Genomic DNA, 15241 nt, shown 5'->3' with positions numbered 1-15241 from the left:
ATCATCCATGATCTTATTGAATGGCAGAGCAGGCTTGAGGGGCCAGAAGGCCTACTTTCTTAAGTACTTAAACATCCCCTTCAAAACACTGCACTTAGCAAAGCAAATATTCTACTGAACAGTATTAATAAAACAGTATTAATAAAACATGTCTGGTGGATATGGAGTCAGATTCTACTTTATAGAGAAATGGAAAGATGATGGACTACAGAGCAAGGACAAAGATATTTTTTCTTAAATGGAGGTTAATGGCAAGTATTCATTGCAAAGAAAAAAAAGAATTCAGATATTTCAATAGAAACACCACCAAAAGAATGAGGCAAAACAAAGTTACAGATTCTAAAGAACAGCCAAGGGAACCAATGCAAAACTAGAGACTTCAAATTTGCTTCAGGATAGGACTGGAATATATAGGAAGCTAGAAAGAAGGGCAAGACTATGAAGCAGCTTGCAACATGGAGGATGAGAATTTTGTGTGTGCTTGACCTACATTGCATCCTGTATCCAATGGGCAGAGGGTGATGTTTTCCCACATTCAAATAAATTCAAGAGAGGTACATAACTGGTTTAACCATTATTGCCAAATTTGGATAGACTGTATTACGTACCATGAGCCTTTGCTATCCAGGATGATTCAGTTGTGGAAAAGCAAGCTGGTTTGACAGAAATAATTTCTAGCTTCTTGCCACCACTATTGACACACAGTCAATAAACTGCCCTTTAACTATAAAAAAAATCCAAACAGCAGATGAATTTTGACACCAAGAAAACTTGCTCCACTGTTTGCTGACGATTGCTTAACAAGTTAGAACATCCATTCTTCACTTTACCAAACCAGAACCCATGCCTTCCTTCAGATTCACACATCACCCCATACACTAAGCTCACAACAACAGGTTCTATTCCTACTAACCAAACAAAGTCACTATTCTGTCTGTCAAATTGCAGAACAGTTGTCCAGCAATGGGTTAGATGAAAATATATAAAGTTAAAGTCCAGAAACAGAAGTGGTGTAAGGTATCATTTTCGTCACTAAACTAGAAAAGGCTGGTCCTCAGAACTGAATGCAATAATTATACTTCATCCATCTCAAGCTATGGTGGTGGCTTAAATGAAGCAGCAGAACGAATGTCTATTCCTTATTCAACTGATTACAATTCAAGAGAGCTGTTACATACACTTAAAAGGTTACTGGGCTTTAGTGCTTATCACCCAGTGTAGCACTCCATGGCAAGTCAAATGAGGTGGATTTGAATACTTCTACAGAGGTGGCTTTCCAACACAATTTATCAAAATTGATATAAATTAAAAATATACAGAATAAAGTAATTACAAGGCAAAAAAAGATGCAGATTAATGTTTGAACATAATTTCACTTTACTTTGCTTTACTACAGACTTCTACAACATAGCAGAATCAGTTAGAAATCTTTTCCCCATTAGGAAATAGCAAGGTAACTTTACGGGTTCGTCTGATATTGAAAATTAACAAAGTCAATAGGAGCAGAACTTCTATACTGTTGCATCAATTGTGGAATCATAATTATATACAATTTGCACTGAGCCAAAGTTTAGGTTGCTTGATGACCATGTTGAGCACCAAGCTGGTCAGTATAAAAAGGTTGTCAGTTATGTAGGAAATGTAATCTTTTTTAGCACATATACATTGAACTGTATAAGTTACTTTGCAATCAGAAAGCTGTATTTAAAGTAGCAATTTTTAAAAAATTGTAAAAAATGCCTTTACTAACCTGTGCACTCAGCTCAGGGAAGCTGATACTTTGATAAGGGAATGATGGGTCATCCACAATATGCCAATGGAAAACATTAAACTTATTGAATGACATAGCCTCCTGGAATAAGCAAAAAGCACCAGAACTGTGAGGTAGAGCTTCTAAAACCTACAACAGTTAACTTTAGCCACTTTATTGCTTATGCTAATCAAATGGATATTAACATTAGCACAGAAAGCTATAAAGAGGTGGTAATATTTAATAAAAAATATGGCTGAGACAGAAATGGCCAAAATCAGACTAGTCATGGAACCACTTAAATCATTGTAAAGAAAAACCACAAATCTTATTTCACAATTGAGCATAAAGTTAAAGCTATAATTTTAATAGCTGGCGTGTTTTCTTTTAAAAGCTATTCTCCAAATTATAGCATTGATGCCGACTCTTTGGTGTGGAGCTGCAAGTCCTTTAGAAAAAGTGCAAGTAGCTTTATCTAATGCTACACCTTTAAACATTTGTTCTAAGAAACATTTGTTCTAAGACATTCAATCAAAGCTTTAGATCCACGATGTAAAAAAGATTGGATCAACGCAATATAAGTTTATTAAATACAGGCAGAAGACAGGACATGTAAACCCCTATAAATATATCTGATTTTGCGTGTCCATTACATGTATATTTTATATTCTCCAAAGTCTCCGTTGCTTCTTACAGTTCTGGTGAAGTGGGATTACAAACGCGTGAATAGAATGGGAGACAAAGGGCTATTTTTCTTAAGCAGTGGAGATTTAGAGGAGATATTTGAAATCTCTCCCTGAACGTACTTGAGGAGATAGATTTTTAGAAATATCAGGGAGCTGGTTGCTTTGCTGAACTGACATAAAAGAGGAGTTGCGGTCTTGGGCAGATCAGCCATGTTGAATAGCAGACCAGACTTGAAGCACCTACTCGTCTACTCTTGAACCTACTTCTTATATTCTTAAAATCATAAGGGTTCATGGAGTAAACTAGAGAGATTACTTGCATTGTAGGAAGGGTAATTTGTGATTTGTTTTTCCAGTGCTACTCTATGATTGTAGAACTCTGATGTGGTTTTCAAAAGCAAAATTGGCACTGAAGAATTTCAACAGGTCAGAAACTAGAGCTAGACAAACCTTTCAATTATCTCACCTTCAAAAAAAAGGAAATTACCAGGCATATTGCCGATTTCTGATTTCCATTTCAGATTCAAAGTTCTTTCTCCCTTAGCTTTAAATATAATATCCCAGTTTTAGAACTACAAATTATAAAATGCACGGAGGAGGAGTTTACTAACATTCACTAGGAGGTACTCACCAAGGTTTCAAGGATTACTTTAAGAGGTAAATAGTGTCGCGATGTATCAAGTAAAATTCCTCTATGAGCAAATCTTGGAGAATCCAAAATCTGAGTTTTATTAATGAGAGGCTGAAAGAGCACAAAGGTATTTTGAATAAGTGGAAAAATTAGTACAGATTTTTCAGTTGAAGAAGCCCCAACTCCCTCAATGAGGCTAAAAATCACACAACAGCAGGTTACAGTCCAAAAGGCTTATAACCTGGTGTCATGAGATTATTAACTTCGTCCACCCCAGTCCAACACCGGCACGTCCACCTCAATGAGAACACATTCAAAATAGTGAATAGTTCCTTTTACAGAGCACTGTCCATAATCAGATTATCAGATCTGAACAAGGGTGGGGTGGGTGTGTTCCTTTTCCTAATTCTGCTGATCATATCACTGCAGCTTACTCAGAAGCTTTTATCAGGCAACCACCATAACTTGAAAGATTCTTGGTTCTTTTCAATCTCAAAATCTGTTACTACTTCCAAAAAGCAGCATTGTGAATGTAAGGTTGTTCACTGAGCTGGAAGGCTCATTTTCGGACATTTCATCACTATACTAGGTAACATCATCAGTAAGCCTCCAGTGAAGCACAGGTATTATGGCCCACTTTCTATTTAGGTGTTTACGTTTCCTTGGATTGGTGATGTCATTTCCTATTCTTTTCTCAGGACGACAGATGGGATCCAAATTGGTGCATTTATTGATAGCATTCCGGTTGGAATATTATGCTTCTAGAAATTCTCTTGCATGTCTCTGCTTGGCTTTTCCTGAAGGGCTTATGCCCGAAACGTCGATTCTCCTGTTCCCTGGATGCTGCCTGACCTGCTGTGCTTTTCCAGCAACACATTTTCAGTGCTTGTCACTTCAATCCCAGGGCATCAATGTGGACTTCAACAGTTTCCTCATTTCCCCTTCCCCCACCTCACCCTAGTTCCAAACTTCCAGCTCAGCATTGTCTGTCCCCATGACATGTCCGGACTTGTCCTACCTATCTATCTCCTTTTCCACCTATCCACTCCACCCTCTCCTCCCTGACCTATCACCTCCATCCCCTCCCCCACTCACTCATTGTACTCTATGCTACTTTCTCCCCACCCCCACCCTCCTCTAGCTTATCTCTCCACGTTTCATTCCTGATGAAGGGCTTTTGCCCGAAACGTCGATTTCGAAGCTCCTTGGATGCTGCCTGAACTGCTGTGCTCTTCCAGCACCACTAATCCAGAATCTGGTTTTGGTTTCCAGCATCTGCAGTCATTGTTTTTACCCAGAGGATGGATGTGTTGAAACCAGTCAAAGTGATGACCTTCCTCATCTGTAAGGATACCAGTGATAGTGGGTCATGTCTTTTGGTAGGAGAAAGTGAGGATGGCAGATGCTGGAGACCCTGAAGAAGGGCTCATGCCCGAAACGTCAATTCTCCTGCTCTTTGGATGCTGCCTGACCTACTGCGCTTTTCCAGCAACACATTTTCAGCTCATGTCTTTTGGTGGCTAGTTGATGTTCATGTGCCCTCTTGACTAGTTTTCTCCCATTTGTTCAATGTTGTGTTTGTTACAATTCTTGAAAAGTATTTTGTAAATGATGTTTGTTTTGCTGGTTACCTGTATTGGGCATTTTAAGTTCTTTAGCTGCTATTTTAGTGTGTTGGTGGGCTACCACAATACCAAGGTTCTGAGCAGTCCTTGATGTAGGGGAAAGTGGCTAGGGTTTCTGGGTGGATTTTGTCTGCTTGTGGGGTATAATAAGAACCCTACTCTTATTTTCAGGTTGAGCCTTGAGACAATCATAGTTACAGATAGTAGGTCTCATCTCTCAGCAGCTATCCTTGAAAAGCATGTGAATCTTCAAGTGTAACAGGAAGCCGAGAATTATTAAAGTCATCATGGTAGCTTCTAGGGTATTTTACACAAACCTCTAACAGATGATCAATCAGTACCAAAACCAGATAGAGATTATTTGTTGATGTTATGGCATCGACTCCATGTAGTACAGAGATTAGATTAAAGCACTGCACATCTAATGAACACCAGCTGTCCTTGTAGAGCTTAGTACCCAGACTGCAGCATTATTAACAGTCTTGATACAGTTGAGTTAAAGGTAACTAGAGCTTAGTGGATACAGGAGGCCATCCAGCTACCTAAAAATTAAGCACAGCTGTAATGACCACTCACCCTTTCAGATCACTTATCTACTCTGGGAGAGGATAGTTCTGATGGTATCCCTGGTCTGCAGCAAAAACAGCTCACTCATCTGAAAGGTGATTAAGACTATAGACCTTGTGTCTCTTTAGCATCCAAGGGGATCTTTAACTGGGTAAATTAGAAGCAGATGTAGGTAATTTGACCCATTGAACCTACACCCTCATTCAAAGGGATTAGTAGATATACAAACTTTTCAACTCCACTTTCCTGCTGTTTCTGCCCCCACCCCATAACAATTCTCTTAATCATTAAAATATCTCAGCCTTGAACATACTTAATCAGTAAGTCTTTACACAATCTGATAAAAGGATTCCATATATTTATGACTCGAGGAGTCTCTTCTTAATCCAGGATGACTCTTGACCCATACTTTCCCCAGATCTACCCTGTCAAGGTTCCCCCATCCCCACCATATTTGAAGGCTCCTATTCTTTTAGGTTAAATACAGAGCCAGCTTACTCAACCACTCCCATAATAAAACCCCTTAAACTCAAATGGCCTCAGCATTTCTTCTCTGGATAGCCTCCAAAAGCAGTAGTTAACTGAAGGGGCCCAAAAACTATTCACTGTACACTGTACAGTCTTGTACACTGGCCATAAATCCAAATGAATTTGGGTAGGGAAATACAAGTAGAATAGGTCCTAGTTAGTTAATGTAAGCAGGCAAAATTCATTTCTTGATACAATTAAACATAGAAGACTGACAAAGCAGCATCATGGAATTTTCATAGATATTTGACACAAGGACCTTATTCTGATAAGTGTAGCACAAATCATATCTTGTAAAGACAGTGGAATTACTGAAGTGTGGTCTCCTGAAACCTCATTCCTTATGAAAGGAAAGGTAGCATTACATACTATGTAATGTTTCTTGTAACAGCAAGGAGAAGAAATTAGCCTGCTCAATGCAGCCTCTAGGATCCTGGATTGCCTTTATGATAGATGCCAAGGCTGTCTGGGACAGATCTTACTTCAGAGACCACTATGATCAATGTCATGATCATGACATGGCCAGTATTGCTTTTCCATTGGTCACTGCATGCATTTCAGTCAGTGATACAAGCCCCAACTTATTTCCTTTGATCATGAAACATAGCAATTTGCTTAAGTGCTGCAGAACATCATATCACAAAACCAGTCTGGCTTTATCTGCATAAAAAAAAGACAGAAGTATTGTGTTGCTGCCCGAGTTCAACTTGCAGCTAAGTTCAAAGCCAAGGCATTTGTAAGCAAAGATGAAAAGTGAACAACCTGTAAGAACAAGCTAAGAGCCCAGAGACACATGAGAAGTCGTTGCAGCAGTACTTCAATGAACAAAGTTTGAATTAAAATCACAGGTGAATTATAGATGGTGAGGTTGGTACATGTGATGCCAAACTCTGAAGATAGATGTAAGTGGTTATTCATGGAGCATAACCTGAGTTGTTAGGAATGCTGGGCAAGAGATCACTAGATATCAGTTCATGACATGAAACTCAGTCACCATAAAGTTTCTTTCCACTACCTGATTAAAAATAGCAAACTGCATATAAAAAGGTGAAGTGATATTCTGTAATCAGATGTTATGCATAAAAAGCCTCTTGCCGATTCTTAGCTTTTTTTCCCCCATTCAAACCTTTAGTTTTTAAAAACAAACTTCTTTCAGGTTGGAGAATTTCATTTCACCAACTTATCATGGCCCACATTAGATGAAATCTTGTTTGTTCACTTCAGCATTCAGCTTTGTGGCTTTTCAAATATACCCTTGAATTTTAGTTTTGTTGCACAGGATTTAAGATTAGGTCCTTCAAACATCTCTGCATAGCAGCACACAAACTTAAAATATTTTAAGTTACAGCTGCCTGCATCGGAAGCTTACTCATTATTATAAGTTTGGTATTAATCTTTGTTTTAATGACAGATTGGAGAAATGTATATTGTTCTGGTATAACAAATGGAGACAATTTAAAGTGGTCATCGCTATTTACTAGAAGCAATTTAAATTGAAAAGTAATCTCAATGATGAATCAGCAAGTTCAGTAGAGTAGGAAATTACAATATAGGGTTATTGATAGAATACACTTTTACAAAGACAATATTGCAATTTTACAGTTGGTACATAAACACTTGTTTAGCAATGAGTTGAAACAATTTATGCTAACTGATTGATTAAGTTTGTATTTAGATTTCTTAAAAATGAGATTTATGTCAGAAGATAAAGTATAAACTTGTATATCAGACTAAGTTATTAAAACATTTAATGAGTGCCATGGAAATCTAGTTTTTGCAAAGCCAAAAATTCCTAAAATAGCTTACAGTATCATATTGATCTTCATACACCAATTGGCTGAAGGTCTCCAGTCCTGAAACAAATTGTTTAAGTACTCATGAATATACACGACTGTAAAATTCTAAAGCTTAAAATTAACCATTTAGCTAGCCCACAAGAAAGTCAATATTTGCCAAGCAGTGTTTTCTACTTCTCATTAAACAATTTAAAATATTAGATGATGTCAGAGTAGAAACAATGAGTATTAGTTAACCATGCAGATCAGTTCACCTCCATAAATTTTAGAACCCCCAGGCATTACAGTTGACAATGGATTGAAGGAATAGAGACTACTCTCCCTAGAGAGCAAAGGGGGTTAAGAGGAGATCTGAGAAGTTTCCAAAGTCACAAAGGGGCTAGAGTAACAGCTGCTTGAAAAAGGATTAATTAGGGGCATAGATTTAAAGTGATTTGCAAGAAAAAATTGGTGTAAACATTCCCTCCCTCCCCCAAGGGTAGCTTGTTAGTGTCTGAATGGACTGCCTGTATATGGTGGGGGCAGATTCATTGAGCATCCAAGTATACTGGATGATTAAGCTAACATTGAGAATGTCAGTGTTAAAGGCTCTCACTTGTTTTCATTTGGAGAATACTATTAACACTAGGCCAAATCACCTCTGTAGTATTCCCCATTCTTGCTCAGCAACAGACCACTGGTCTTTCCTGTTTAATTTTAGGACCAACCTTAAATTAAGGGTGTCTCCCAGTGGGAAAGTATTCATGACTGATTAAGAAAGCTTCATTTAAATTCAGAAGTACATTGTCTTTCCCAACAAAGGGGGTAGAAGAATTAAACATACTTTATACATTGATACATTAAGGACCATGATAACAAAACTGGGGAGCTGAATGACATTTGGCAAGAGGGACTGATGTTCTTGAGCATTGATATATAGAGGGAAGTGGTTTTGACAGGCTTAGAAGCCAAGATATCCCAGGTGTGGATGATTTGAATCCCAGGATGCTGCAAGAGATAAGGTAGGAAATTAGATGGCTGACCCAAATTTTTAATTCCTTTGACCAAAAAAAGGGGAGGTGCCACAGGTAGTGTGGCTCCAATTTTCAACAAGGGCAATGGAGATAAACCAGAGAGTCAATCTATTGGAGAAAATTCTGAAGGAAAGAATCAGTCTCCATTTGGAGGGGAATGACCAAATATAGCCAGCATGGCTTTTTCAGAGGTAAGTCAAACTTGGAAAGCTTTGCAGGGAGGTGACCAGGTATCTACAAGACAGTGCAGTTAATTAAAATTCAGCAAAGCCTTTTAAAAAAGGCCAATGTGGGAAAATGACAAAGTAAAAACCACAATCCAAAACTGGCTTAGTGTAAGAAACAAAGCAGTGGCAGAAGACTGGTGTCCAGCAGCATACCAAAGGGATGAGTGCTGGATTCCTTTTGCACATGATTATACAATCAATGATCCAGAAAGAATCACAGGGTGAAAGAATAAGTTTGCAGATCATAAGATTAGCTGGGTGGTTAATTGATGAAAGTCTCTTGTTACAGGAGGATATAGGTAGATCGGTAGAAGAGCAGATGAAGCTTTACACTGGGAAAAGGAGTAATGTGTTCAGAATTAGTAACAAGACAAGGGAGCACTTCATGAATGTCTGTTGGAAAGTCACATTGGAGCTATACAAGCCATAGCTGGAGTATAGGTAGACAAGTAGGACGCTGGAAGAACACAGCAAGCTAGGCAGCAATCAGGTGGAGAAGTCAATGTTTCATGTGTAATCTTTCTTCAGGACTTTGACTACTGTCAGCAGTTCTGCTCAATATAGCAAGATTGATTGTACTAGAGGTAAAGTAGAAGAAATTCACCAGGATGCTACTGGAGATGGAGCAGTTTAACTAGAATAGAGCTCAGATTGTTCTTTTTCAGAGAAAGAAAAAAGTGACCTATTGAGATGGTGATGGAGTGTATGGGCAGGATGGATATAAAACACTCCTTATTTGAGTTATTGATATAAGGGGACATGCTTTTAGAGGTGAAAGGCAAGATATTAGGAGGAATTGAGTATACAAATTCAAGAGGGTAATAGAAACCTGGAATGCATTCACTGGAGGGTAGTCTCTATCTTTAAGGAAAGAGAGAGCACTTGAAATGTTATAACATTCAAGACTATGGACAAGTCCTGGAAAGTGATTAAGTAGGTTTTTCTTAGTGCAGACTCAATGGATTAAAGGACCTCTTCTGTATTCTACAATTATTTGAAATACAAAACCACTAGTGCATAGAAAGATAAGCTATCTTGCTAACACTCACCTCGCAGTGCACCCCACACATTTTCAGATTTCAGAACAGCTACTGGTTGAGTAACGACAATCTCATCTAAAAAAAAGAGAAAATTAAAGTAGACAGACAAAAATCCTCAGATTGTGATAGAGTTACAGATTAATAATTGACAAAATGCCAAATTACCATACTCTTGGGCAATTCTAAGATGTTTGCTAGTTAACTGCAGTTCAGTTAGTAACAATAATTGTGGAGTCAAGGTTCCAGATTCAAACCTCATGCTGGACTCAAGTACAAAGTCCAAACTGACACTGCAGTACTGAAGAAGTGCCACGTTGGCAGTGTCACTTCTGTTCAGACATTAAAAGCAGATCGGAGCTGAAAAAGGTGTGTTGCTGGAAAAGCACAGGAGGTCAGGCAGCATCCAAGGAGCAGGAGAAGAGCTTATGCCCAAAACATCAATTCTCCTGCTTCTTGGATATTGCCTGACCTCCTGTGCTTTTCCAGCAAAAAATTTTTCAGCTCAGATCTCCAGTATCTGCAGTCCTCACTTTCTCCTAGTTAAAGCAGATCTGCCTATTCAGTAGATGTAAGAAAGGTTCAACTATACTGGTTTGAACAGTAGCAGAATGAATGATCCATGGTAGCTTGGCCAAATTTATTCTTTAAAATTCCCAACTTTGAATATTAATCAAATTACTGCTTGAGTTTGGCACAAGTTAGTTATCTGCCACATTCTTGTAGTAAAACAAGAATGTAAAAGGAGATAATTAGTTGCATATATCACATTTCATGTGAAGTTTTAAGTCAGTTTTGTCTATAGTAATAGAGCCAAATTCTCAGAAGAACCTCAATTATCTGAAGGACACAGACAGTATTTCATTTAAGTCAATTAAATACTGGATAACTTATCCAATCAGGACCTTACGATCTTGTTTGGATAATCAAATGCTAGAGGAGAGGGTACTCTAGTTACAATTAGAAATGGGATCTGTCAGATTACAGAGCATAAGGCCATAGTTTTGAATAAGGCCATAGTTTTTCCCACATGGAGTGACAATTAAGGCCTAAAATGCATTCCATTTTTAAAGTCCAGTAAATCTAGATAAAGTAATTGGCTCAATTCATCCATGGTTTAATAATTGCAGGAAGATAAAGCTGGCTAGCCAGGAGAAGAATTGTAGAAAGTTACATGGAAGCCAAATGATCAAGACAAGGGTCATCCATTATATAGAAAACTAACATAGCAGACATAAGGAATTAAGTGGTCTAAGCCTTTTCCCAATATGATCCCCTAGATATCCTGTAATCATTTCTGCAGCCTATCTGACAAGTGATCACCAGGAATGAAATTCAGTGAAAAAATGAGAAAACACATACTGCTGACTGGTTGGCAGATTGTCTTTGAGGTATCCCCATAGAAAATCCACTAATTGATGATGACTGGCAGCTTAGTGCCAAACTTTGTTCAAATTTTAAAAATCAGATAAGTTCACTGATTGGCCAAAGCATGCCATGAGAAATGAACCAGAAAATGGCTCTCTAATTTGGAGATGAAACAAGTGCGCATACATGTTCTGACTATCTGCAGAGGACAGTGCTGTCTTAGCAGATGCAGCTTTAAATATTTGTACAGGTACAGTTAAGAAACACCATTGGGGAAAACAGAGGGTTGAATATAGACTCAAACTATACAGGTAATGTCAGGAAAACGCACTCAAGAAATTAGAAAAGCAAGCAAAAAGATACAGATGTAATTAAGGGCATCTTTAATCTGTATATAGTTTGGAGTAATTCTTGAAGAGTTTATGAAGTCTGGATAAGTATGAGGAACAACTAGAGGACAGGGCATTCTAGCTTAGGTTTGTGTAGAGAGACAGGAATAATTGGTAGTCTAGCTGTAGAAGCTCGGTAAGGAAGAAAGTGACCATGAGATCAAATTCTTCATTAAAACAAAAGTGGCAAGTGACAGATTCAGCACCTTTATTCTCAGAATCAAAGTAGATGAAACTACAATGGTATTAGGCAGGAGATGGCTATCAAATTGGGAACACAAGATGATCATGTCAAACATTTATGTAGAACAGTACAGCACAAGAATAAGCCCTTCAGCCTATGTCTTGCCAAGATTATGCTACTCAAACTAATCCTGCACATGGTAGACATTCCTCTATTCACTGCCTGTTCATATCAGTCCAAGTGACTCTAAAGCTTTGCAATCTGCTTCTACCACTTAGCCTGACAGTATGCCCTAGGCAGCTATCACTGACTACCATATCTCTCCTTTGCACATTCCCTGCACTTTAAACCTATTGTTTTAGTTCTTTTCAAGATTCCACACACGATGCTATTCAAAACATCAGATACATTGCTGGTCATCTTCCAAGATTCTATATAGGCTCTGGCACAGCTCTTAGATTGTTGGTAGCCAATGTAACCCCAGTATTAAAAAAAAAGAAAACAGCAATTATAAGCATCTTAGCCTGACATTAGTAGTGAAAATACTAGAGTGTGTTACAAACAATTCAATAGCACAGTATAGAAAAGTGACACTTTAGTCACAGTCAGCATGATTTACAAAAGGGACATCTCTATTAGAATTTATTAGAAACTAGTAGAGTTGATGAGGGGGAAACCAGATGTTGTTACTTGGGAGTTTCAGAAGGCTTTCCACAAAGTCCTACATTAGAGACGTGCATGGAAAAATAAAAGTCAAAACATGGGAATTGGGGTAGTGTACTGAAAACTGGCTGGAGGTCAGGAAACAAAGTATTAAGTGGGTCATTTGAGTGGCAGTCTGTAACCACAGATCAGCATTTGGACCCCATAGTATAGATAACTAGTTTAATATCAAGTTTGCAGATGACTGCATTGGGTGGGACAGTGAACTGTGCAGAGGATGCAGAGTATTTTAATTGTGATTTGAACAAGAGGAGTGAATGGGGAAGTAGATGGCAGTTGAAGTATAGTGTGGCTAAATGTCAGTTATATAACAAAAATCAGTTAAGGGCAAGTTACCTGGATGCCAACAAACCAGCAAAGGGAAGAGGTGAATCAAGACATGGTGTCCTTATAAAGTAAGGAGATGCAGTAGGCAGACAATGGTATTAGCTTTCATTGCTAAAGGAGGGTACAAAAGCAGAGATCTCTTGTGGCAGTCTATAGTAGCTTGATGAGATCACATCTGAAGTGATATGCAATTTTGTCTGAAGGAAGATGTTCTAACTACAGGTCACCTCAATTCCTGACATGGCATGACTGATCAATGGGAATTGATTGGTTAGGACTACATTTGTCAGAGTTTAAAAAAGAATTTGGTTAGAGAGAATGAGAAGGGTATTCCCAATAACGAGAGCCCAGAATCACAAGTCACAGTCCAAGGTTGCAAGGTAGGTCATTTAGGACAGAGGAGAAATTTCATCAAGACGGTGATGAGTCTTTAGAATTCTCTGCCACCAAAAGCAATGGAGGTCAAAGTGTTGACCTTTAAATAAATAGCTACAGCTCAGGGTTAAAGTGATCATAGGGTACAGGGAGAAAGCAGGAACAGCAAGGAGTTGAGTGATCAGCCACAAGTCATATTGACTGACAGAACAGTCTCAAGTGGCTAAGTTGTCTATTCCTGCTCCTATTTTCTATGGTTTTATGTACTTTTTTCTTTCATTGGCCATTATCAGTACATGCTCAGTAACTTATTACATTTAGTTACATTTCATTTTTAGTCCCACTCTAAGCAACAACCCTGCTTAAGAAAAAAAAAAGAGTGGTACATTATCTGTAATGTAGAGCTTGCTTTGCAGATTCACTGCAGTTCCTCTCCCCACTACAAAATACTTTTATGATAGCTGGCTTTAATACTGCAAGACATCCTGCCTTGAAATGCCTTCTATGGAAAACAGTGGTAACATAGCAATGTCACAATATCTCAAGATTTGTGAATCAAGTTCTCAAAAAAGTTGGAAGTGGGTAATTAGCTCAGTTAACAGGTTTACCATGCAGAATGATGCCAACATGGGTTTGATTCCCACACTGGCTAGAGTTACCACAAAAGGACCATCTTTCACAACTTCTTCCCTCACCCAAGGCATGGGAACCTTAGACTAAGCCATCACAAGTCACTCTCTAATGAGACACTCTCCAATGGACTGTAATGGCTTTATCTTTCACTTCAAGTTAGAGCGAGAATCAAAAGTATGGAAACACACCTTTGGGTTTAGCTTGTTTATGCCAAGTCAGTCATCTCATTTGCCTGTATTTGGGGCAGATCCTCTGTCCAAGTGTATTTTAAAAGGTGCAACAATACCTGCATCTTTACTTCCTCTGCATACATTACCTGAAACTCAACTCAATTCATTAACCTGGACAAACTGTAAAAGTTTGTTTCAGGAACGACTCAAACTACCACAGAAGTCAAAATTCGTTAAGGGAAGGAAATCTGTTGTGACCTCAGACCTAGAGGTGACAGTTAAGTGCCCCTTGAAGGGGCTGAGGGAGACTCAGAACTAGGAATGGGCAACAAACATTGGCTTTCCAGGGACACCCATATTCCGTGAAAGTTTTTTTTTGGGGGGGGGGATTTTACGAGTTACATTCATATGGCGCCAAGGAGATCCGTAGGCACCATTTCCGGGTGTCACCTCTACCCCATTCCCCCCCCCCCCCCCCCCGGACGACAGGGGAAGGGGCGGAACAATACTCACAGGTTTCGATAGAAGTGACGCTGGGATGTTGGTTACACTCGGGGTCACTGCCAGTGATAGTGACCTGCAGCTGAGTCAACTCCTCGACATCGCTGCCGGCCAGCTGATTCCTCTCGGCGGAGCTGCCGAAGATATAGTAGAAATACCGGCGGAAGGCGTTGTCCAGAATGGAGCAGCCGACCGAAGCGGTGGACCGGGGCGAGTGGACGATCTGGAAAGTCGCGGGGCTCAGCCGGTAAAGCTCCGACTCAATGTGGACGTTCTGGGGTAAGGGCCAGAGGGAGCCGAACGGCGAGTCCTCTTCGTCAGGCGAGAGCGCTGTGCCGCGCCCGAGGAGGAGCAGCAGCCCGGCGAGGAGAAGCCGGAGCCCCTGTTGTGGCGGTGACACGCACACACTCCTCGACGCCGCCATCCTCTGCCTGACTGGGCACACCTACTCAAGCTCCGCTTTAAGAAGCCGCGCGGACAGTCATGTGAGCGGAGCTCCTCACGTGACACATTCAAAAACCACTTCAACCGTCGGGAATGTGCCATCCTCCGCTGGGTCTTAGCGCCGACTACCGGGCATTCCCCATGGCTGCACCTTAGGGGTGTGGGAAGTCTGGCGTCACCTGGCGGGAAGGATTCAAAAATAAATTTCAAAGCATTCACCTTCCTTCGGGCATCACAGCCGCAATGAAACAAACAACCTTATAATTT

General features: G+C 39.6%; 1 protein-coding gene across 2 annotated transcripts in view; it reads right to left on the bottom strand.

Annotated features, from left to right (window-relative positions):
- The window catches only part of hexb (hexosaminidase B (beta polypeptide)), a 45094-nt gene extending 30123 nt beyond the window's left edge, over positions 1 to 14971 (bottom strand). For both annotated transcript variants that reach the window (XM_043707509.2, XM_043707515.2), the window contains exons 1-5: positions 14543 to 14971; positions 9873 to 9938; positions 7594 to 7640; positions 3068 to 3178; positions 1751 to 1852 (exon numbers count right to left, since the gene is read on the bottom strand). In XM_043707509.2, coding sequence (XP_043563444.1) covers positions 1751 to 1852; positions 3068 to 3178; positions 7594 to 7640; positions 9873 to 9938; positions 14543 to 14954 — 738 coding nt within the window. In that variant the 5' untranslated portion in view covers positions 14955 to 14971. The remainder of the gene's footprint in view (positions 1 to 1750; positions 1853 to 3067; positions 3179 to 7593; positions 7641 to 9872; positions 9939 to 14542) is intronic.
- Positions 14972 to 15241: the final 270 nt, after the last annotated feature.

Source organism: Chiloscyllium plagiosum, unplaced genomic scaffold, assembly GCF_037043375.1.
Source record: "Chiloscyllium plagiosum isolate Xiang-an unplaced genomic scaffold, Cpla_swu_hap1 HiC_scaffold_2, whole genome shotgun sequence".
Lineage (NCBI taxonomy): Eukaryota > Metazoa > Chordata > Chondrichthyes > Orectolobiformes > Hemiscylliidae > Chiloscyllium > Chiloscyllium plagiosum.
This window is presented reverse-complemented; position numbering and strand designations above follow the sequence as displayed.